This window comes from Magallana gigas, chromosome 3, assembly GCF_963853765.1.
Source record: "Magallana gigas chromosome 3, xbMagGiga1.1, whole genome shotgun sequence".
Taxonomy (NCBI): domain Eukaryota; kingdom Metazoa; phylum Mollusca; class Bivalvia; order Ostreida; family Ostreidae; genus Magallana; species Magallana gigas.
Genome location: NC_088855.1, coordinates 45,326,122 through 45,350,142, shown reverse-complemented (window position 1 = coordinate 45,350,142; position 24,021 = coordinate 45,326,122). Strand labels below are relative to the sequence as shown.

The following is a 24,021-nucleotide window of genomic DNA, read 5'->3' as shown; positions in this document are numbered from 1 at the left end:
TGATGTGTAACATGATTAAAATAAAAACATTCCAAAAATGGTTTAGTCAAGTTTTTTATTTATTTTTTTTTTATTTTTGAAAATTAGAATCGTTATTCTCTATACCTATTAAATCAATGGACAAAATCTATAGAATAACAAATATTCACAAAAAGCTCTAAACAAAAATTAATATTTTATAGAGAAATTAAAACGAAAATGCAAAATTTGAGAAAATTTGCAATTTATAACATTTGAGCCAATTTTGATTGAAAAATACTCATCCCAATCAGAATGTTATAAAATTGAGTTTTAACAAAAACACTGCATTTTACTAAGAGTAATTAATATGCATTATAAGATCAGTAAAACAACAGACAATTTTACAGCAAAACAACCTAAGAATTTTTGCAAAATTGTGAAATGTTCCAAGTTAATATGATTTTGTTCAGGATCAGTTCAATTTCAATTGGGATTGGTTCATCTAATCTTAAGTATCAAATTTTTCTTGAATTTCACTATTTCATTCCAATTTCTTGATGAAATATGATTGTATAGCATTTGTTTAATGCGAGTGACAGTTGAATTGTAGACTTTTTAAAAAAAAAGTCTACAATTCTTGACTTTCGTTTTTATTAATAATTTTTTTTTAAATATTGAAAAATTTATTTGGCCATCATTGATACATGTATGTATTTATACATAATGGTATCATGCATAAATTGATACCAAATTTTTGCACTAAATTATCCTGTTTGCAGCTGAAACGATGTTTCCAGGGTTTTTTTAAAAGTTAAAAAAATTCATTTAAAATAAATGAAGGCCGATTTTGGCCTGATTTATTCACATTCCTTTTTCAAAAACTTAACGTTCCATCAAATAATGCACTGGTGTGTTGAGCCACCTCAACAGTAGAATTATACCTGTTTTTCATCTTGGCCTTCTTCTCTCTGTTTGAACTCAGTCAGAATCTCTTGTTTTTCGAAGTAATCATCAATGATTTTTTTCAATTTATCATTTTTCTTTTCATCTAAGGTGTCTGCACACATCCAAAAGTTCTTGTGTGATACACTAAATGGAAAAATAGAACAATTTTATGGATGAAACATTATATTCTGGGGATCTTTGTATATCATTTAATATAGAAGCTTAGGGTTGTTTAGAAATTAATTAGACACTACAATTAACTCTCTGTTAAAATTGACAGTTTTTGTGAAAATTGGGATACATGTAACACTTCTCCAAGAAATATATAAATTAACATATATAGTTTCAGTGGGAAATAAAAACTTTGACTTTATTTAAAGGCATTCAATTGCATTTTGCATGCTACAATTAGGAAAATCCAAAATATTCTAACTCCAAAATTAGCCTGGTAATATACCCTAGCTGAATTGCTTGGCATAAAAATGTTTAGATGCAAATAAGGAATAAATATTTCAAGGAAATTTATCAAAAATTGAGAAACATCTCTATTTTTGTACTTTAAGAGTGAATTCTAAAATTATTGAAAGATTTGTTTAAATTGATACAACAAACCTCAGAGCTCTGTATCTCTGATTACTTTATGTTTAGCATCTAAGGAAGGGGGAGGTTATCTTATCTAATCACTATCATTATTATTAAAGCTAATTGTAAAAGGCAATGTAGCATTAAATCAATCAAATTACTAGATTTTGTAAAGTTAAATGATACATGTTTGTTTATCATGATTATTGCCATCATTAATCTCTGTAAATTTCATCTCACTGAGATTAGGCACCACCTATATGAGACCACCGTTAATCATCATATGATATGAAAATCATAGTTAATGATCCTTGTAAAAAAAATTGTATAATGAAGTGTGGTAAAACACAATATCTTATAATATCATATGATACAATATTGCATCATATTGTATGTAAATGTCATACTGTATTATTAGCATGATACAATATTTATTGATAAAATATACTATACAATATTGGTCAAAATCTTTATCGGCCTATTTAGAAAAATCACAAACTGCACAAAATAATTCTGATGATGTCAGACTCAAATTTTACTTACTTTTTACAATCACTTTATCAATATGTTAAAAAAAATGTACTTATAAACAATAAAATGCTTTCTTTGACAATTTACCCAGGTAATGAAGGTAGGAATTGGTGCAGAAAAAATTTACATAACCCATTTTTTCTGCAATGTCGCCACTTTCACATCCTGTATGCATCACCAAAGAAAACAATTTATTGCTTTAATAATACAATATAATATTCATATAAAAGTATTGAGAAGTGCATGCACTATGCCTTAATAGTAGTCAGGGTTTGATACATAGAGCACAAGCCTGGCTCTTGCACTATGAATCAAGACGCTGACTACTATTTAGGCATGGTACATGCACAAAACTAGTGTGATTATTATGCTGACTGTTACATAATGATGTTCCTTCTTAAGTACCGTAGCTGTGACATTTGAATGTTGTCTAGTCACTAAAAATATTAATCATCTGAAAAGCAAGCACTTACTCTTTCAAATGATCAATTTTAAATGATCAATTGACTTGATTGATTGTTTAATTAACAAGTTGCTGTACAATCACAAAAATTCAACTAACTTTTATATTCTTTCCAAGAAATGAGAAATGATTGACCTAACTGAGAAAATAGAATTGTTTAGCAGACGAAACTCCCAAAATTTTTTTGTGCATTCTTTATCAAGTCAGGCCATTAAAAAAAGGGTTTTCATGATTTTCATGTACAATTTCTTTAAAAAAAGTTAATCAATTTGTTCTAAAGTTTATTAGATACTCAATTCAATATATATTCAATAATGAGGCATTTTTTAAAGATTATCGTTTTTAATTTCTTGATGTCAATTTTATGCATCTATAATACGTTTAAAAACTGAACATCACAAATTTCCAATGCAAACATTACGGGAAATATTCACCTAGTGTAAATATTATCAGATAGTTTCTGCTGATTTAAGAAACTATTTCAAGGTGAAGTGAGCCACTTAGGTCTGATGTATAATCCAATGAAAATAGTTGAAAAATGACCTGATTGACATAATATTTTCATGTTGTTATCTGACATGTTGGCTTTACAATTTTCCTAAAAAAAAATCATTAGGTTAAATTAAAAGTTATATTCTACTTTATTCAAAGGGGCCTAGACACAATTTGAGCTCAAAATTCCCAATTTTTTTATTTTTTATGCCAAGAATGGTTAATATACCTGTAGGTATCTTTAAAGTGGCATGGTGACTCAAAATAGATGTTTTACTTTTTGATTATGACAACAGAAATAACAAGAGGCCCAGGGGTCACATCGCTCACCTGAGCAACAATTGCCTTAATTCTGATCAAATTAGCATTACAGTATCAAAATATCTTGACAACTAAGTACAATAGATCTTGCTAAAAAAACCTGAAAATCTGCCAATTTTTATCCACCCCTTTTTTTGGTAAGCACCAAGCCCTTTTTGTTGTTGTACATGTAAGAAGATTCCCCCCCCCCCCCCCCCCCCCAATTTCGTGGCCCCACTTTTCTCTAGGGAATCATGGTTTCATCCAACTTAAATCTGCATAACCTGTGCTTTCACACTAAGTACTGAGTTTTGGACCAAAAACACTTTCACAGAATATTTTTAAAGATTTTCTCTATATATTTCTATGTAAAAATTCAAACCGCCATCACGGCCCCACCCTATCACTAGGGACTATCTTGCAAACCTGAATTTACACTACCCGAGGATGCCTCTACACAAGTTTAAGCTTTTTTCTGGCCAAATAGTCTTTAAAAAGAAGATTTTTAAAGATTTTCTCTATATATTCCTATGTAAACATTCATTCCCCATTGTGGCCTCACCATACCCCTTGACTATTATTTAAACAAACTTGAATCTATACGATCTGGGAATGCTTCCACTCAAATTTGGGCTTTCCTGGCCTAATGGTTTTGAGAAGAAGATTTTTAAAGATTTTCTCTATATATAAAAATTTATCCCCCATTGTAGCCCCACCCTACCCCCAGGGACCATGATTTGAACAAACTTGAATCAACATTATCTGAGGATGGTTACATGCCAATTTTAGCTTTCTTGGCCAAATAGTTTTTAAAAGAAATTTTTATAAAGATTTTCTCTAAATATTCCTGTCTAAAAATTTATCCCCTAATTGTGGCCCAACCCTACCCTCCGGGACCATGATTTGAACAAACTTGAATCTACACTACCTGAGGATGCTTCCACTCAAATTTGAGCTTTCCTGGCCTAATAGTTTTTGAGAAGATTTTTCAAGATTTTCTCTATATATTCCTATGTAAAACTTGATCCCCCCATTGTGGCCCCACCCTACCCCCAGGGACCATGATTTGAACAAACTTGAATCTACACTATCTGAGGATGCTTTCACTCAAATTTGAGCTTTCCTGGCCTAATAGTTTTAGAGAAGAAGATTTTTCAAGATTTTCTCTATATATTCCTATGTAAATCTTGATCCCCCCTATTGTAGCCCCTTCCTACCCCCAGGGACTATGATTTGAACAAACTTGAATCTACACTACCTGAGGATGCACAGGGCGAAAAACCATCTTTAAGCAAGTCCTTAAAGGTGGCTTAAAGGTGACTTAAAGGAGCTTAAAGGCTATACAACCTTTAAGCCGCCTTTAAGTCACCTTTAAGCAAGTGCTTATAGGTCCTTAATGTCCAAACTTCTTTAAGCTACCTTTAAGCCACCTTTAAGCCACCTTTAAGCATCTTTAAGTGGCATTTACACTCTCTTTACACTGCTTTTACACTGTCTTTAAGTGGCCTTTAAGTCAATATTGATCAAGCTGAACAATAAAAACATATATTAAATGCAAAAGCTCTTTTATAGAGATGGGAGGGGGTCATCCGAGTGATAATATAATTTGCAAGGAAGGGGGGGGGGGGGGGGGGGGGGAGGTTCCAGGCGGTTTTAATCGTCGCTCCATTAAACACAGATCGCTATCATCAGCACCGCTCCGATGGACACAGATTGCCATTATAAAATTCTTTATAATTTTTTGGGGGTTTCAAAATTATTGTAGGGATGAGCGCAGTCTCTGTATCTTAATATGTGCATAAAACTAATTAAAGTATGTTTGTTTCCTGTTATAAATTAATCGGTGAAAAAAATCTCTCTCTCTCTCTCTCTCTCTCTCTCTCTCTCTCTCTCTCTCTCTCTCTCTCTCTCAGTTCATCTGGTTATTAAACAAAATAAAGATAATGAACCAAAAATGCATGATTTAATTTGTTAATCGGTTTAAGGTTTGTATTTTTTTTTTCAATTTTCATTATTTCTAACTCTAGATCTGCTAGATACATGTTAAAGATGAAAAGACTCTCAACTGCCTTTGTTATATCGGGCAGGATATTACTGCTTTGTTTGTGTAGACATAGTTTTGTTCGTTTGTGTATATCTAATTAGAGTCTATTGTTTGTCCAACTTAAGAAAACCCCTGGAACTAACACAGAATATACAAGATATACACAACAGGTGTGTCGTGTGCCCAGGTGCACGTCAGAGTTTTTAATTGCGTTGAATCTTAGTATGTACGAGTATACGATAAGTCTAGTGAATAAAAGTCAATTTACATTTGTAATTCATTTTCAAAGTATTATTTCCTAGCTCTGGGTTTTAAATATGTTACGTCTACAAATTAACGATACATGTATGGAAGAGTAAAATCTTGAGGCTAATTAATTAATGTACCGGTGATCATAAATAGGGGTTGATTATTTAAATATATGTATAAGGGTAAATATGTCAAATATACCCGGCCTGGCACATCATACAATTGTATGTACAAGTCATTTGCAATTGCCACATGCAGTAAATACGTCACCGGTAATTGGTAATTTTGTTTGTTATAGAATTGATAGTTTAAAAATCATGTACATACAATTACATGTAAATATTTAAACATATTGGAACGGCGCCGCGATCATGAAAACCGGGAAATTGCGGGAAATTGAACAAATACCCTAATAGTATCAATGCATTTAATAAAAGAAATGATTTCATTTTCTTTCTTACATTTTTATAGCTATAAATTAGATGAATTACGTATATCTACTCGGTTTAAATTTATTAACTAAGAAAGCCTACTATAGTGAACCTAACGGTTTCCATTTAGGTATAATATATTTTTGTTCACTGAAGACCAGGTTCCGTATTTCATTCTAAATACATGCCTGCATGTAATTTATAAATTAGATATAATTGATTGTTACAAACTGAATGGTTTGTCAAAATCTTTTCAAGTAAACACATTCAATACAGTGATTCAATATCCACTGATATATAGGATATAAAAACGCTTATAAATATGTAAGTTGCCGTGGCGCAGAGGATGTGTGGTGATGCTAGTAAACTAAGGGTCCCGGGTTCAATTCTCACTGCGGCCGTTTTTTTTGGTGTTTTTTTTTTTCATTTTTCTTTCTAGAACAAAAACCGTTTTAATACCTTTTCTTTCATAAAGTTAATACATTTTGTTGGAAATTAAGCACAATATTGAATTAAATTTTTTTTAATGGCCTAAAGGTGGCTTAAAGGTAGCTTAAAGGTGGCTTAAAGGTGGCTTAAAGAAGTTTGGACATTAAGGACCTATAAGTTGTCCTTAAAGGTGGCTAAAAGGTGGCTTAAAGATAGTCTTTAAGCTGCCTTTAAGCCATCTTTACGCTTTCTTTAAGCCACCTTTAAGCAATACATATAGCTTAAAGGTAGCTTAAAGATCATCTTTAAGCTACCTTTAAACACCTTTAAGCTATCTTTAAGGAGGACTTAAAGATGGTCATTCATCCTGTGATGCTTCCATTTTAATTTGAGCTTTTCTGGCCTAAAAGTTTTTGAGAAGAAGATTTTTTAAGATTTTCTCTTTATATTCCTATGTAAAACTTGATCCCCCCATTGTGGCCCCACCCTACCCCTGGAGACCATGATTGTAACAAAATTGAATCTATACTACCCGAGGATGCTTCCATTTTAATTTGAGCTTTTCAGGCCGAATAGTTTTTGAGAAGAAGATTTTTTAAGATTTTCTCTATATATTCATATGTAAAACTTGATCCCCCTATTGTGGCCCCACCCTACCCACAGGGGCCATGATTTGAACAAACTTGAATCTACACTATCTGAGAATGCGTCCATTTTAATTTGAGCTTTTCAGGCCGAATAGTTTTTGAGAAGAAGATTTTTAAAGATTTTCTCTATATATTCCTATGTAAAACTTGATCCCCCAATTGTGGCCCCACCCTACCCACAGGGACCATGATTTGAACAAACTTGAATCTACACTATCTGAGGATGCTCCCATTTTAATTTGAGCTTTGCCTCCACACAAGTTTAAGCTTTTTAGGCCAAATAGTTTTTTAGAAGAAGATTTTTGAAAAATATCAACAAATTTTCAATAATTCTCAATTATCTCCCCTTTTAAGAGGGCGTGGCCCTTCATTTGAACAAACTTGAATCCCCTTCACCTAGTGGTGCTTTGTGCCAAATTTGGTTGAAATCTGCCCAGTGGTTCTTGAGAAGAAGATGAAAATGTGAAAAGTTTACAACGCCGACGACGACAACGCCAACAACACAGACAACGACAGACAACGGACAAATTGTGATCAGAAAAGCTCACTTGAGCCTTTGGCTCAGGCGAGCTAAAAAGAGCTACATAAAATTTATCATACGGAAGGTTTCACACATCATAAGTCATCACCTATCAATTTACAAGTCATTAAAACTCATCCGGAAATTGCACATGTAAACAAACCAAGTTTTTTTTTTACATTGGATTAGTGTCACGAGATTGCAATTTCTGTCTAAAAATAATTACAATGGATGACACACTGGTAAAAGAATTTGAATTTGAAGCTACTCTATATCTGCGGTAATTAGAAATATGCATTTATAGAGAATGCATCTTAATAAACATTTAGTTCTTGAAGACATCGTGTTTCAAAGAGAGGTTTCTGGCTTATGATGTATGCCACGCAGCAGTATTTACATTCCCCTGCGCTTGCGTGGCGATGAAGCCAAAGGAAAACTCAATATTTTTGTGTTGGCCCAAAGCGTAATTCTATTTTTCTCTTTCTTATTTGATTTATGTACTTTAGAACACTGTAATTTTTTAAAAGTTCATCTTTTTACATGATAATATAAAATATATGGAAATCATGTAAAAATTCAATATTTGCTGAATCATGGGTTTGTGCATCACCATGTCCTTTCAATGTTTCATTAAAATTTGAAAGTCAATTTTCCAGTTACAAGCAAGATACAGACTGAGTTTTAAATTCTTTTTTCGCAAACAAAGCTTCAGTCTTGTTATTGTTTTCATATGCATGTATCAGTTTCAAGCAAATGTTGCTTTCTTATGTTGATAATATTATTAATGAACACATTGAATAAGTTTATATTGTAGGAATATTGTTAATTTCTTTGCTTAACATTATTTGTAAACAAATATAAGACTCAAGCTTTGTTTTAATACATATTTCATGCAAATAAAAAAAATCAAGAATTTGATCACAAATTGTGTCTATGCCAATTTTTAAACAATGATAACTGTGCATGGAAAGAAGGCAGTAAGAACTCCTGCTTTCCTTGGAATTTCCATGAAAAAATCAAGGCATTCTGATTTGTCAATGCATCAATTCTTCAAGACTATTGGGACCCTTCAACTACTTTGTTTTCTTCCTCAATCACTTTTTTCCGAACAAATTAAGATGAGTGGGTCTGTTTTGTGTGAGAAAGAAACTCTTTGTTATACTCTCTCACTTCATGTATTTCAACAATCTATGAGAGATCTGTAATAAGGGATTCAGACCTCACAGGTTGGTAACATTTCTGACCAGTGCAAGGACTTCCAACAGGGAAACACAATTGATAAGTGATCACTTATTCCAACCAATTACCTCAAAGTATACAAATGTGGATCAATGATAATCTACAGACACTCTGCACAGGATAACCATTTCTATGTATGGATTATTAGATCATGGTAAGTAAGAATATGATTGATATTTGAGTCCTTAGTGCTCTGTATAAAGATAAAATATACATGTAGTACATGTACATAATTATGTACCGTATATGTATTACCAAAATCTTAAAAATTTATCAGACACCTTAATAGGAGACAATATTTTTTTCTAAGATATCTTAATTTTAACATTTTTAGAACTAAGAACCTCTTACCAATTTTAGTTTGCAAACTTGCACAAAATGAAAGAAATCCTTACAATAAGGATCAATATTTTCATTAGTGGACATGTGCATAGATGAATCAATTATTTGCCAGTTTTACACTGCTGGTTGAGAGCACTTTCATTGCACGATTTTATCTATTTCCTATTTCTTGAATTGTTTTTACTTAATAAAAGCAAATCAAAAATTTCCACATTACTACTTTTTCAACCAAAAGTCTTGATTAAAAAACATTATGGTCCTTAACATGTATAAAAAATCAATGAAACTATCAGTGATCATCATTTCTACAAACTTGAATCTACACTACCTAAGGATGCTTCCACACAGGTTTTAGGCTATTTTGGCCTCATGTTTTCTGAGAGGAATATTTTCAAAAATTTTCTCTATATATCCCTATGTAAGAATTCGACCACAATTGTGGTCCATCCTACCCCCAGGGACCATGATTTGAACAAATTTGAATCTACACAACATAAGGATGCTTTTATACGTAGCTTTTGGGCCATATTGTTTTTGAGAAAAGGATTTTTTAAGGTTTAGCACAGGTAACTCAGGTAAAACCGCGAATCCTCGCGAGACAGCTTCTCACCTTGTCCACACCGTCGTGGTACTGTGTAACCAGTCTCAGGTGAAAACTGTTCTTGTTTTTAACGCGAGTTACCTCCCCCAATTTCTTCTCATATGGGAACTATGATTGAGGGAATTAATTAATATTAATTGATATTTCTTTATTTTATAAACGGAGTTGATGTTACATTTTTTATTATTTTTAAATTCATATTCCTTTATTTTATAGATGGAGTTGATTGTTACAATTTATTATTATTTTAAAAAAGTGGGGAAATAAAAGGAACGTGCTAATACACTGTCAGAATTTTGTATACTTAATAGCATTACATATTTAATCTTGGCACATTCATCGCTGACAACTATCAGTTATCAATTAATTTGATTAATTAATAAACATTTCATCAAAATATCTTATTTAGCCTCAGGAAAGGGGATACTAATTGGCGTTTCATTTACAATCTTTTATAATTAATTAATACCTTCAAAACATACCTTACACTTGGTCATTTCTCTTAAATACATTTAAAGAATTTGTTTAATGATTAACAAATAGACGTAGATATAAAACGTTTTAAAATGCACTCGCTTATTATCGCTGCGACCCAATTCGACCCCCGTGATCGACAGTGGTATACAAATGATCATATATTCTGGGGAATCCATCACATGTTAAAATTTCGTGGTGTCCATGGACCAACAGAAGAAGGGGAATTGCGTAACATTACGTATATGGTATGTGTATACAGAATTTGGGTGGATGCCGTCGGGGTGGGTGAAGCAAAAAGGGTGACTTGGGGTCCGCTAAATATATAGTCTGTTCTTACAAACAGCGAAATTTTCTTGATAGAATAATTTAATTTCAAACAAATGAAAACTTGTTTTCAATTCAAATTTAAAAATATTTCTTCTGTGTATTCATTACACAATGTTTACAACATACATCTATGAAACTACCTCTTAATGATACACTTTACACTCAATTAAAATACAATTAACAATAACTATAACTATAACCAGGGTTAATCAGGAATGGAGATAGTAATTGAGAACACAGCTACAGTAAATTTTTTATAAACAATCATTTAGTATTTGTTCTCTTCAAAATAGTAAAAATGTGATTGTTTGAATGAATGCAAATTTTCAATCATTATAGGAATCATATGAACATGCGAAGTGTGTTTATGTGCATAAGTAAAAAAAACTAATTTACACGATATGTGATACATTACCTATTTATTCCTCTAGCCATGTTAAAATTAAGAAAGTTTTAATTTTCAAGTTTCTTCGAATTTTATATATTTTGATTTTGGAGAGAGAGAGAGAGAGAGAGAGAGAGAGAGAGAGTGAGTGAGTGTCTCAACATTCTCACCGCACGTGGTCAGAGCCCAGTGGCTGTCACAGACAGGAAGTGTTATGTAATAGTTATACACACCAGAAAACACAGGGATAGCTTTTCTATAAATTCTGCTGTACTTGTGATATTCTATATACCTGTCTGAATCATGTATTATTTTATCTTCATGCGGTAAAGATAGAAAGTGTGTACGAGCAGGGACTTATATATATATATACACGTCCCTGTCCTTCGTATGATATATATTTCTGAAAATGCCCGTCACGTCAACATGTGCGCTTATGTAGAGATTTGCATTTCAATCAGAATACCGTTACGGCTACATGTACTACTTTACCAGTTCAAATAAAATATTAATCATTTTAAATGAGAGAGAGAGAGAGAGAGAGAGTGTCTCAATTTCTCAAGGTACGTGGTCAGAGAACGGGTGCTGTCACAGACAAGAAGTGTTATGTAATTGTTATACACATCCATAAACACAGGGAGGACTGACTTTTCAATGTACCTGTCTGAATTATGCATTATTTTGTGTTCGAATATAGACGGTCTACCTAAAGCGCGTGCGACATTTATTGTCACCTTCATATAATAGCGCGTTATTGCATGCCAAATATCAAACTCCTTTAATATTTAACTTTTTTCTGAAAACGGCTTCATGTATTGGTACATGATCAAATCTTCCATAAAGCCCTTTGGGCTTTACGGGATTTGATCATGTGACCAACCTGTATTTATATCCAGCTATACATCCAGAAATGATACCTTATTTCTTAAATAACGCTGATTTTTCAATAATAATTAATGATGTGATGTCTGCTTAAACAAATAAATGTTAAATAATTCGAACATATCTGTGTAAAGAGGGGTTTAATGTTACATTTTTGGCTGGGAAAAAACACTTTTGCTTGTAAGTAACATTGCATTGTGTGCAAACAAATTACAAACTCCAAACAATTTACTGGTAAGTGAATTCTATCAGTTCAACGGTATGAAATTATAAATCAACTTTTCTGTTGTAATTGCCTGACATTTCTGCAATTTCCTTTCTAAACGACTTTCACGGGTCATTATTAGCATTACAGTGCATCTTAGTTAAGTTTTGAAATGACTTTTGTAACAAAATAACATTGCCTTGATTGGTTTGCACAGTATCTATATAACAATTTGTTGGCTGAAAAATAATGAGAAAATACTCCAATCCCACTCAGTTTATAGTTACGTTCTAGGGAAAAACAGTTTAAGAAAAACTTCTACCAAAATAACATTATTTCAATATACCAAGTAAACCTTTTATAGCTGCAAAACAGATAGAGAGAGGAATTGGGTTACAAAAACAAAAATGAAGTGAATATTATTATGACAATTACATTTTACCAATCCCATTGCATAAAAATTAGGTAATTGGTATCTGCCTGAGTACTATCGTCTGAAGTAACCGAAGTCTGCATTTTGCATTACATTCATTATGCCAATTAGTCCATTTTCATAAATTTCTTCAACATCTCACCTTTTTAAGCTCTCATTCAAATACTTCAGTAGCTGTATCTCCGTCTTCTCATGTTTTTGAATTCGCTCATGAAGGAATTGCAAAACATCATCAAGTTCTTCATCTGATAAATCACCAGGGGCAATAAAGTGGAAGGCTAGGTTTGAAAATTCCACCAAAACTCCAGTTTTTTGAGGACCTAGGAAAGATAATAGTGCCCCTTGGATTATCCCTGTGTTACAACTATTATACTCACAGAAAAGCATTTTATAAATCTCTTGGTTTTGATTTGAACATATTTAAATGCATTATACATTTCAAAGGGGTTGGGCACAAGTTATAAAAACTTAATTCGCCCCCTCCCTATATGCTGAACAACAAATATACTATTATTGACGTTACATTTCAGTTTGTACTTATAAAATAATAAATTACTATAATTATAGAAGTACAATCTCTTGGGTAATCCTTGGAAATGGATATTCATTAATACACAGACAATTACCAATAGAAACACAGCAATGTTTAATTTTAGATCACTCCACTGAAGATGCTTCAGACATTAATAATGCTATTAATGCCACTGTTAAATGCACTTTGAAAAACTATGCACTTTGAACAAAGATTCATACTGCCTTTAATTTGGGACCAAGCCAATGAACTTCAATAAAAATTATTCACAGTTTGGTCGCCATTATTTAAACCTACTAGGATAATTTGCATTGAGGTCTCTGAACCTGAATTTTTAAGGTATGGGATTGTTCTAAAATGTTCTTGTCAATGGTATTTCAACAAAGCAAAGCAGATTGTTCATTAACAAGAGGCCCAGGGGCCACATCGCTCACCTGAGCAACAATTGCCTTAATTCTGATCAAATTAGCATTACAGTTTCAAACTATCTTGACAACTAAGTACAGTAGATCTTGCTAAAAAAAAAATTGAAAATCTGCCAATTTTTATCCACCTCTTTCTTTTGGTAAATACCAAGCCCCTTTTGTTGTTGTGCCTGTAAAAAGAGTTTTCTCTATTCCTATATACCCCCCCCCCCCCCCCCATTTTGTGGCCCCACTTTTCTCTAGGGTATCATGGTTTCATCAAACTTATATCTGCATAACCTGTGCTTTCACACTAAGTACTGAGTTTTGGACCGAAAAACTTTCCCAGAATATTTTTAAAGATTTTCTCTATATATTCCTATGTAAAAATTCAAACCACCATCACGGCCCAACCCTACCACTAGGGACTGTGATTTTGAATTTACACTCCCCGAGGATGCCTCTACACAAGTTAAAGCTTTTCTGGCCAAATGGTCTTTAAAAAGAAGATTTTTAAAGATTTTTTCTATATATTCCTATGTAAAAATTCATCCCCCACTGTGGCCTCACCATACCACTGGACTATTATTTTACCAAACATGAATCTATAGGATTTGGAAATGCTCTCACTCAGATTTGGGCTTTCCTGGCCAAATAGTTTTTGAGAAGACTTTTTAGAGATTTTCTCTATGTATAAAAATGTATCCCCCATTGTGGCCCCACCCTACCCCAAGGGACCATGATTTGAACAAACTTGAATCTATATTATCTGAGGATGGTTACCCGCCAATTTGAGCTTTCTTGGTCAAATAGTTTTTGAGAAGATTTTTAAAGATTTTCTCTATATATTCCTATGTAAAACTTGATCCCCCATTGTGGCCCCACCATACCCCCAGGGACCATAATTTGAACAAACTTGAATCTACACTACCTGAGGATGCTTTCATTTAAATTTGAGCTTTCCTGGCCTAATAGTTTTTGAGAAGAAGAATTTTAATATATATTCCTATGTTAAACTTGATCCCCCATTGTGGCCCCACCCTACCCCCAGGGACTATGATTTGAACAAACTTGAATCTACACTATCTGAGGATGCTTCCATTTTAATTTGATCTTTTCTGGCCTAATTGTTTTTGAGAAGAAGATTTTTTAAGATTTTCTCTATATATTCCTATGTAAAACTTGATCCCCCGATTTTGGCCCCACCCTACCCCCGGGGACCATGATTTGAACAAACTTGAATCTACACTATCTGAGGAAGCTTCCACTCAAATTTGAGCTTTCCTGGCCTAATAGGTTTTGAGAAAAAGATTTTTAAAGATTTTCTCTATATATTCCTATGTAAAACTTGATCCCCCAAATGTGGCCCCACCCTACCCCCGGGGACCATGATTTGAACAAACTTGAATCTACACTACCTGAGGATGCCTCCACACAAGTTTTAGCTTTTCAGGCTAAATAGTTTTTTAGAAGAAGATTTTTGAAAAATACCAACAAATTTTCAATAATTCTCAATTATCTCCCCTTTAAAGAAGGTGTTGCCCTTCATTTGAACAAACTTGAATCCCCTTCACCTAGTGGTGCTTTGTGCCAAATTTGGTTGAAATCTGCCCAGTGGTTCTTGAGAAGAAGATTAAAATGTGAAAAGTTAACCACGACGACAACGACGACAGACAACGGACAAATTGTGATCAGAAAAGCTCACTTGAGCCTTTGGCTCAGGTGAGCTAAAAATGGTCGAAGGATGTAGAATAGTGTAATTTTGTCATTTTTACTGAACCTTATCTGTTATATAAGTTTCATAACTGCATGGGGCTGGAAATGTAATAAAGGCAATATGGAAGGTTATGAGTTTTTTTCCTCAAAAGTAATCATTAGTAATGCATACAGTGATAATCATATATCATTAGTTATTTTTCCTGTAACCCCCCAAAAAAACATCATTGGTTTAAGGAAGATGTATAATGTTTTTATTTTAAACAAAGTCCCAAATTTATTTTTTAATTGTGTAAAATTCCTCCAAAATAAAGAAAATGATGATCGACAATTATAACGCACTTTGTGTCCAAAAACATTGACCTTGTCCCAAATCTAATGCACTTCAGAAAAAATTTTCATTTCACTCATACTAAACAAAGTTAAGCCAGCGATAAAAATAACAATACATGTATCTTCTAATCTGTAAGTCATGGCTGGCCATGGATTAATTACTTTCCAAATTTGTAAAAAGAAGATGGGGGAACAAGATAGCGCAAACATCCACTTGGTTTTGTCGTAAAAAACAATTTCAAATTAATTTTTGAAGTTCTAAAAAAGACACTATTTGGAGGTTTTGACCCACATACGCCAGTGTAATTCAACCTATTCTAAATATTTAACATATTTAGATGTTATAAATTGATGTTATGGTAAATATACATTGTTTTCAATAATTTAGAAAGAAATTATGAGATTTGTTCATATTTTAATTTTATAGTATCTTATCTATCCCCATATAGGCAGTTTACACACCTTATTCACCCATCTTCTTTCATTTGGCCCATAACTATAAACTTTTAATATATTGTATAACATATAAGCAGTTTAAATCAATCTGTCCATATATGCAAGAATGAATGCATGTTTTGAGCTTTTTAAAATGGTATTCATGCAACCACTTACTTAAACTTAACAGTTCAGTTTTTAACATGACGTTTATTAAAAAAATCATGATAGATAATATTTACAATGTTAGATGGTGTCATACTTTTGAAGTTGACCATGTCAAGCAACTTTCAAATCATTACCATGGCTTGTTACATTCCAGGAGAGACTTTTAAGTTCTCTTTTGACTAAGCCTGAATCCCAGCCCATACAGTCACTGATATCAACCACAGGAAACTCAATTTGATTGGTTGATGAAAAGGTTTTGCCATCTTTTTTTGCTTTTGCAATGGCCACAGCTACAGGTGGGCACTGTAAACAAAAATTGCATCCTTAATTACTGCTTTAAGACCTATGAAGCATTGTTTTTATCCTCACAAAATGCTAACCACTGGTCATTTTGAGTCTAATTATTTCCTTAAAGTTCATAAACAAATTGGTCCATTTAAGATGCCAAAAAATAAACATTTTAAAAAAAATTAGGATATGTTAAAAATGCACATCTAGAAAAGTATGTTCACTGATCAGGAAATATTGACCTTTTGAGATACAGCTTGAAGTTGAGATGGTCCTCCATAGCACTGGACTTTACAAGTTCCGTACACATTGACCAAATTCTCAATCCATCTTAATGAGTGTAGCTCCAAGTAGCACAGCAAGGTTGATATCCCTGCAAAGAAAATCATCATTTTTATGCATGTCACATTTTTCAATTTTCAGTCTTTATACAGTAAAATCAACAGCAAGGCGATGCTATATATTTTTTTGGCTTCTTACAAAACTTGCAAAAACGTAGTACTTTTTTTTTTGAATCTGTCACTTTTTTCTATTAAGTTTATAATAGCAAACAATACAGGGTGTAAATTTCTGCATATTGGTTATTTTTAGCAATGTTAATTTATGCAAATATATCAGATACAGAATCCCTGAGAAAAAGTTATCTTTTTTATGCTTGTCAAATTTTCATTCCTTGAACAGCAAATTTCAAGGTATTGATCAGCCTAAGACAAAGTATACAAAAATTTGGTAGTGAGAATGCAATTCTAAAACCTTACTATTGTGATTATAAAATCAATGTCATACGCAGTGTCCTAGATAGGTTCTTGAAAACTTCAATTAAATTGAAGTGTACTAACTTTTTCCAAAGCAATGCCAGTATCTTTGTCCCAAATATTTTTGATTTCTGGTAAGTTTCTGGCATTCTTAATCCCCAAGAACAACCACTATGGTACACATTGCTATGTTGAACATTTGTTCTTCAATGAGCTCTCATATTATTTTTTTAAACTTTGATAGCATAACTAAGGGAGGGGGATGGAGAAAAGGTTTGAACTAACAAAATAAAATTGATACTTTATAAGAATAAAAAGATGCATACATTATAGAGTCAGAATTTGTAAATTGTATAGGATATAGAATGGATGAAAAGACAGGCAGAGGACAGATACACAGAGACAGTGATGATAAAGGCTAACATGAACCTGGTTCAGGTGAGCTAAAACACTTTCCAGATTAGAAGCCTTATCACAGACAGTGCATGTACTCTTTCACTGAAGGTTAATGTACAACCTAAAAATTTTCATAAGCTGTCACTAAGCACTTCATAATTGCCAGAATTTTAATCATGACTGACAAGGGATAATAATCTTTTAAATTTAAAAGATTTTCAACTCAAAATTTCATGCAAAATACCAATGAATGCATAGTGTTACTCAGAGGGATTTGCTTCCTAAGCTTAGGTTTGCCAAAGATAATAAGGCTCAAACCAGAAATACCTGTCACAAGAATAATTAAAGAACTTAAAGGAAATCATTAGACTCAAAATGATCCGATTATTGATTTTTTTTTTCAAATAAGTAAAATTTTCTCCTCAGACATTGTAACAGACATCAAAAGCCTGTAGTGTTTTACCAAATAAAGTCCTGGCCAAGATGTAATTTCAAACATGACTCAGACATTTTATCCTTTATATCTATGGTTTGAATTTATTTCCATATCCATTCCATATCATTGCCTGCGGTTTTAAATGGAGTTGATTGCCAAAATCACATTATAAGTTTTTGTATCTGAAACCTGCACAAAACAGATTTACTGAAAATGTACAGCAGCTATACATTCTTGCTTGATGGAAAAAAATTCAAAACTAGTAAAGGCATGTAAATACTCAATGTAATCTGTGCTACAATTTATGGATAATTTTCTGAAATATTTGGGGTTTCCTGTAAAGTTGTTATATATTCACCTCTACTGTGTATATCTTTTAATCTTTTCTTTTGTTTCGGGGAGAAAGTATAATACAGAAAGAACAGGGAACACCTTGAAATATACTCACTGACAGCCTATTCTAAAGTAACATAGATGTAAAAACTGGTACACTGAAAACTGATACACGCTTGACTGTACTAATTTGAAATATGTCCTCAACCATGAACAACAAAGACTTTAGGAAATGTAAACATTCTTTTAACAAAAAAGTTGAATTGCAGATGTGCAGAAAAAAGAACAAATTTATGCTTCATTGTAAAATGAAAACTTTTGATGATCAATAATTATCTGATCTTTTGCAATATAAATTTTGATCTTTTGCTTGGAGTGTGACATTTTTCTTTTCATCGATCAATATAAATAATCTTAATAGCTTCATTTTATGTATTTTCTAAAAACATATAGGCAGTGTTGTGGTACATGTTACACTAGCCAGTCCTACATGTTAATGTACCAGCTAGCTGATGCTACATGTTACACTAGCCAGTCCTCCATGTTAATGTACCAGCTAGCTGATGCTACATGCTACACTAGCCAGTCCTCCATGTTAATTAATGTACCAGCTAGCTGATGCTACATGTTACACTAGCCAGTCCTACATGTTAATGTACCAGCTAGCTGATGCTACATGTTACACTAGCCAGTCCTACATGTTAATGTACCAGCTAGCTGATGCTACATGTTACACTATAAGCCAGTCCTCCATGTTAATGTACCAGCAAGCTGATGCTACATGTTACACTAGCCAGTCCTCCATGTTAATGTACCAGCTAGCTGATGCTACATGTTACACTAGCCAGTCCTACATACTAATGTATCAGCTAGCTGATGCTACATGTTACACCAAGTACACTCCAAGTTTCACTATGTTTTTATATTCATTGCCTTGCAGAAAACAATGGTGTTTCGAGGGAATATTTGTGAGCTGACTGTTGTACTAAGTCTTCAGAATACATGCATAATATCATTAAACTCCTCTTTTTTCTATCATGCCAAATCATTTATCTACATCTCTATTTATCTTTTCCCCCAATATATTCACATTACAATTAGCTGCAGTTTTGAATGAGGTTGATTGCCAAAACCAAACAATAAGTTTTGATATATGAAAGATTCCAGACCATTTATTTAGCCCTCTATTCATCTTCACATTACAACAACTACTGAGTACTAAAATAGAAAGTTTCACTTAACGAAATTCATAACGTGAAGATAACAATTTGATCTAACCTACTAAATCATTCAAAATAAATTTTTCAAGACATCTCAATCAATCTTCAAAGAAAGATACCAGAACTACTGAACTGAACAATTTTCTTGACACAGTTCAATTGCTCTCATTAATTATGTATCTTTGTTAGAAGTCTTATAAAAATAGCTCAAATGTTTCTCTGAGACAGAAATAAATGCAGGGTTTGTTGGATAAACAGAAGTATGAAAGACAAGAGGCCAATAGGCCTTAACAGTCACCTAAGTAGCATATAACCCATACAAAAACTTGTCAAGGAGTCTCATGTATGCATTTAATTAGGTTACATTATGGAGTAGAAAAATTATAAATTTGTAATGACGACCACCTCCCTGCCTAAAATCTTTCAAAAAGAACTATGAAACCTATAATTTTTGGCAAAAAACTTAAAGATCTAGTCTACAAAATCATGAATTCAGTTTTCCTTTCAGGTGTGTGGGAGTAAAGAAGATAATTTTTAAATATTATATGCATTAACACCTATACATTCATTTTGGCCCTGCCCTAGAGTCAAAACCCATACTTCAGGAGACATGAAATTTAAAATTTTAGTAGAGGACTTCCTGGTAAACATAATTATGAAGTCAGTTTTTCATACAGATGTGTGAGGATAAAGACCATATTGCCCCCCCCCCCATGTCCTGAACCCCTGACCCAGGGGCCATGAATTTCACAATTTAGGTAGAGGAGTTAGTGGATATCATAACCATGCATTCAGTTTTTTGCCAACATGTGTGGAAGTAAAGAAGAAGAATTTTTAAGATTTAATACATTTTTACTATATGGCCATATTGGTCCCACCCTAAAGCCTGAACCCCTGACACAGGGGTCATGAATTTCACAATTTGGGTAGAGGGCTTCATAGACATTTTAACGAGGCATTTAGTTTTTAACAAATATATATGGGAGTAGAGAAGAAGATTTTCTAACTTTTAATACATTTTTACTATATGGCCATATTGGCCCCACTCTAGAGCAAGAACCCCTGAACCAGCCCCAAGGGCCATGAATTTCACAATTTCTGCGTGCTTCATGGACATTATAATCTTGCATTTAGTTTTTAACAAATATATATGAGAGTAGAGAAGATTTTCTAACTTTTAATACATTTTTACAATATGGCCATATTGGCCCCACCCTAAAGCCTGAACCCCTGACACAGGGGTCATAAAATTTACAATTTTGGTAGAGGGCTTCATGAAAATCATAATCATGCATGTAGTTTTTAACAATTAAATATAAATGGGAGTAGAGAAGATGATTTTCTAAGATTTAATACATTTTTACCATATGGCCATATTGGCCCCATCCAAGAGCCTGAACCCGACACAAGGGTCATGAATTTCACAATTTTGGTAGAGGGCTTCATGGATATCATAATCTTGCATTTACTTTTTAACAAATATATATGGGAGTAGAGAAGAAGATTTTCTAAGATTCAATACATTTTAATTATATGGTCACATTGGCCCCACCCTAGAGCCAGAACCCCTGACACAGGGGCCATGGACTTCACAATTTTGGTAGAGGGCTTCATGGACATCATAATCATGCTTTTAGTTTTTTTCTCACATATGTTGGAGTAGAGAAGAAGATTTTTGAAAATTCTTCTTTTTTTTTTGCATACTTGGCCTCAACTGTGGCGCCCCGGGGGTGGTCGAGCCACAAATTTCTAAATTTAGATTACTCTTACCATAGAGATGCCTCACACCAAAAATGGTAACATTAAATAATAAATAAACAATAAATATATAATTTTTTCCAGGAATTTGTTAATGGTTTACTACTACTTTGACAAGCTTTCTTGCAAAAAAATAGGGTACCTTACCAGGCATTTCTGCAAAATACTAGAGTATGCAATTTCCTATATAATCTTCTTGAAAATACACTTGAATTGCTGATAAAAAAATAAATATACAGCACAGCGAAATTCAGTATATTGGAACTCTATCTCGGTTGGGGTAGAGCTTTGAACTCACGACCTCTAGAACCTATACACTTCTGGCAGTAAGCGGCCACGGTTCTAACCACTTTGCCATCTAGACATATAACCATAACCAAGTAAATTTCAATAATTTTAAAAATAATTAAAAAATTACCGTAATATTTTTTATTCGAACTCTCTATTACGAGGAGATACAAAAAAAGATTCTCGAGGAACATGTCGTCTGATCTTAAACTTGATAATGCCCCAGTTACACATTCAATGAACAACTCCAAGGTTTTACTACGGAATATTTTCCACAGTCAACTCTGGAAAATCTAATTATTGTTAATGCCCCACTCACACATTTATGGATCAACTCCACAGTTCCTCTATGGAATATTTTCCACGGTTGATACTGGAAAATCTAATTATCATTAATTGATAAGGAGTAAGTACGGATGCACTACGGAATGGATTCAAATTGATACATACAAATAACCATGGATTTATACGGAGCTAAAACAGGCTTCTACGTTTTAAAATGGTTAAATAAGTTTTGCTAAGGAAGTACTACAGTGGTTTCATCCATAGAGAAATTTTGAACATGTTCAAAAATTGTCGCAGCTATACAAGTATTGCTACATTTGGATACGATAACAGATGGAAAAGCCCAGGGTCAATACATATCGCCAAGAAAGATGCTGGATTACTTACGTAGCCTATCCGGCATTTAATCCATGAATATGTGACTGGGACATAAGCATTCAATTATTAAAATTTGAGAAAAAAGATTTTGAATATTTCAAGTTAAATCATTACATTAATCTGCCCATTTCAACATCCGTGCATCTCATAAGACCTAGCTTTCTTAACTGAAGCTATTTAATAAATGATGGCATACAAAGTTAAGCAGGTAAATTAAGCAATTGTTAACAGACAAGTCAAATTTAAATCATTTCAATTTTAGATAATGGATAGAGCTGTTACGGAGAAATCATGCAATGTTCAGAAATGACAAAATGCATGTTTATCCCTTATTTACTTTTAAGAAATCGAAAATTTCCAATCATTAATTATTAAAGCTGGAACAAAAACTAGTTTGACATTTCCTTGGCAGAATATTGTGACAGATGTTACTTTGAGGGAGATGTGTGCACCTGTTGTTTGTAAAATGCATGCTTGAAATTTTATCATAGATCAGACAAAAAACCCATTTAAACTCAGACTGTTAAACTTCATAAACTAACAAGACATTTTCATTACAACGGTTTTCAAAATAGCAACATATGCAAGCAGAACATAATAGTGTTTTATAGTTAAGCAACATGCCAGATCTTTAAAACTATTTGTGAATTACACAGCAGCTGACTTCTAGGTTAAAACAGTAGTTTACAGGTACATCATTTCTTCAGCCAGGGTTTCATTTATTGATGCTTCGAATGAGTGGGATAAGAAACAAGATGCACAGTGGCTGAGTACTGCTCTTTAGATAAATTTTAAAACTGGCAAAATTTCATATTTGGGCAAAGTTAGGTTTAAGATCATTAAACTTTGTTAGTTGATGCATCTTAGGACATGAAGATATATTGACCAAAAAAGAAGGTCATTGTGATCTTTTATTTTTCAAATTTGCAGCTATTAATACAGTTGATGTGCAAATCATTTCTACTTTCATTCAGCATACCTTCTTCTTTAACATCCATATCCATAACTAGGCTCTCGATGACCGCTGCTCTTTCATGTCCATGACAAATCCTCTCCGTGCCTTGTCTCTCCGCCAATTTAAGGGGACTCTGTCAAAGAACACTCAAATATTTTTCATGCCTTCTCATTTCAAATTAATTTGACAAAACTTACATCTGAAAAATTCATTGATTTATTATCAATTTAAAACAAATAAAATTTTGTTCCATGACTACATGTTTGCATTGAGAGTTACGCAAGGAAACATGATAGAAATAGTGAAGGAGGTGACTGCGAAATGTTCCATTTCAAACCCAGGACTGAATTATGCAGCTCATTTAAATAATTGCAATAATGCAGCAAACAAAGCTAATATGATGCAACACATTTAATCTGATAAATAAATGCATGAAGCAGTTTGCATCTAAAACATAATAACAAAAGGCCCATAGGTAACATTGCCAACAAATTTTAAATCTTTATAATCTTGACAGTACAGATTTGGCTCAATTTGATATGTGGACTGAAGCCTTCACTGAATCTCAGGACAATCCTTTATAATTCATGTCTGAAAATTTAGCCCAAATTTTGGTCATTTTTCATTGTTAAAACTGCAAACAATTTTGCCGCTCAATAACTCTCACCATTGAAATGTGCATATCTCTCCATTACAAAGGACTATTTCAACAAATTATCCAGCTGGTGTGTTTATTTGATATGATTGATTTGAACGGCCATTTTTGGTATGTTTTTAAAAATAAATACTTTCCAAGTCATTTGAAAGCTTTACATCAACATGCACTATTGCGCACAAGCATCAAGCTTTCCAAGGA

The 24,021-nt window shown here is 33.0% G+C and overlaps 1 protein-coding gene across 1 annotated transcript in view; it reads right to left on the bottom strand.

Moving 5' to 3' along the window:
- Window positions 1–24,021, bottom strand: part of LOC105327842 (ATP-dependent DNA helicase Q4) — a 107,185-nt gene that overhangs the window by 7,605 nt on the left and 75,559 nt on the right. The window contains exons 17-21 of the mRNA XM_011428488.4: window positions 23,190–23,298; window positions 16,604–16,734; window positions 16,208–16,376; window positions 12,628–12,805; window positions 903–1,050 (exon numbers count right to left, since the gene is read on the bottom strand). Of these exons, the coding sequence (XP_011426790.3) occupies window positions 903–1,050; window positions 12,628–12,805; window positions 16,208–16,376; window positions 16,604–16,734; window positions 23,190–23,298 (735 nt within the window). The remainder of the gene's footprint in view (window positions 1–902; window positions 1,051–12,627; window positions 12,806–16,207; window positions 16,377–16,603; window positions 16,735–23,189; window positions 23,299–24,021) is intronic.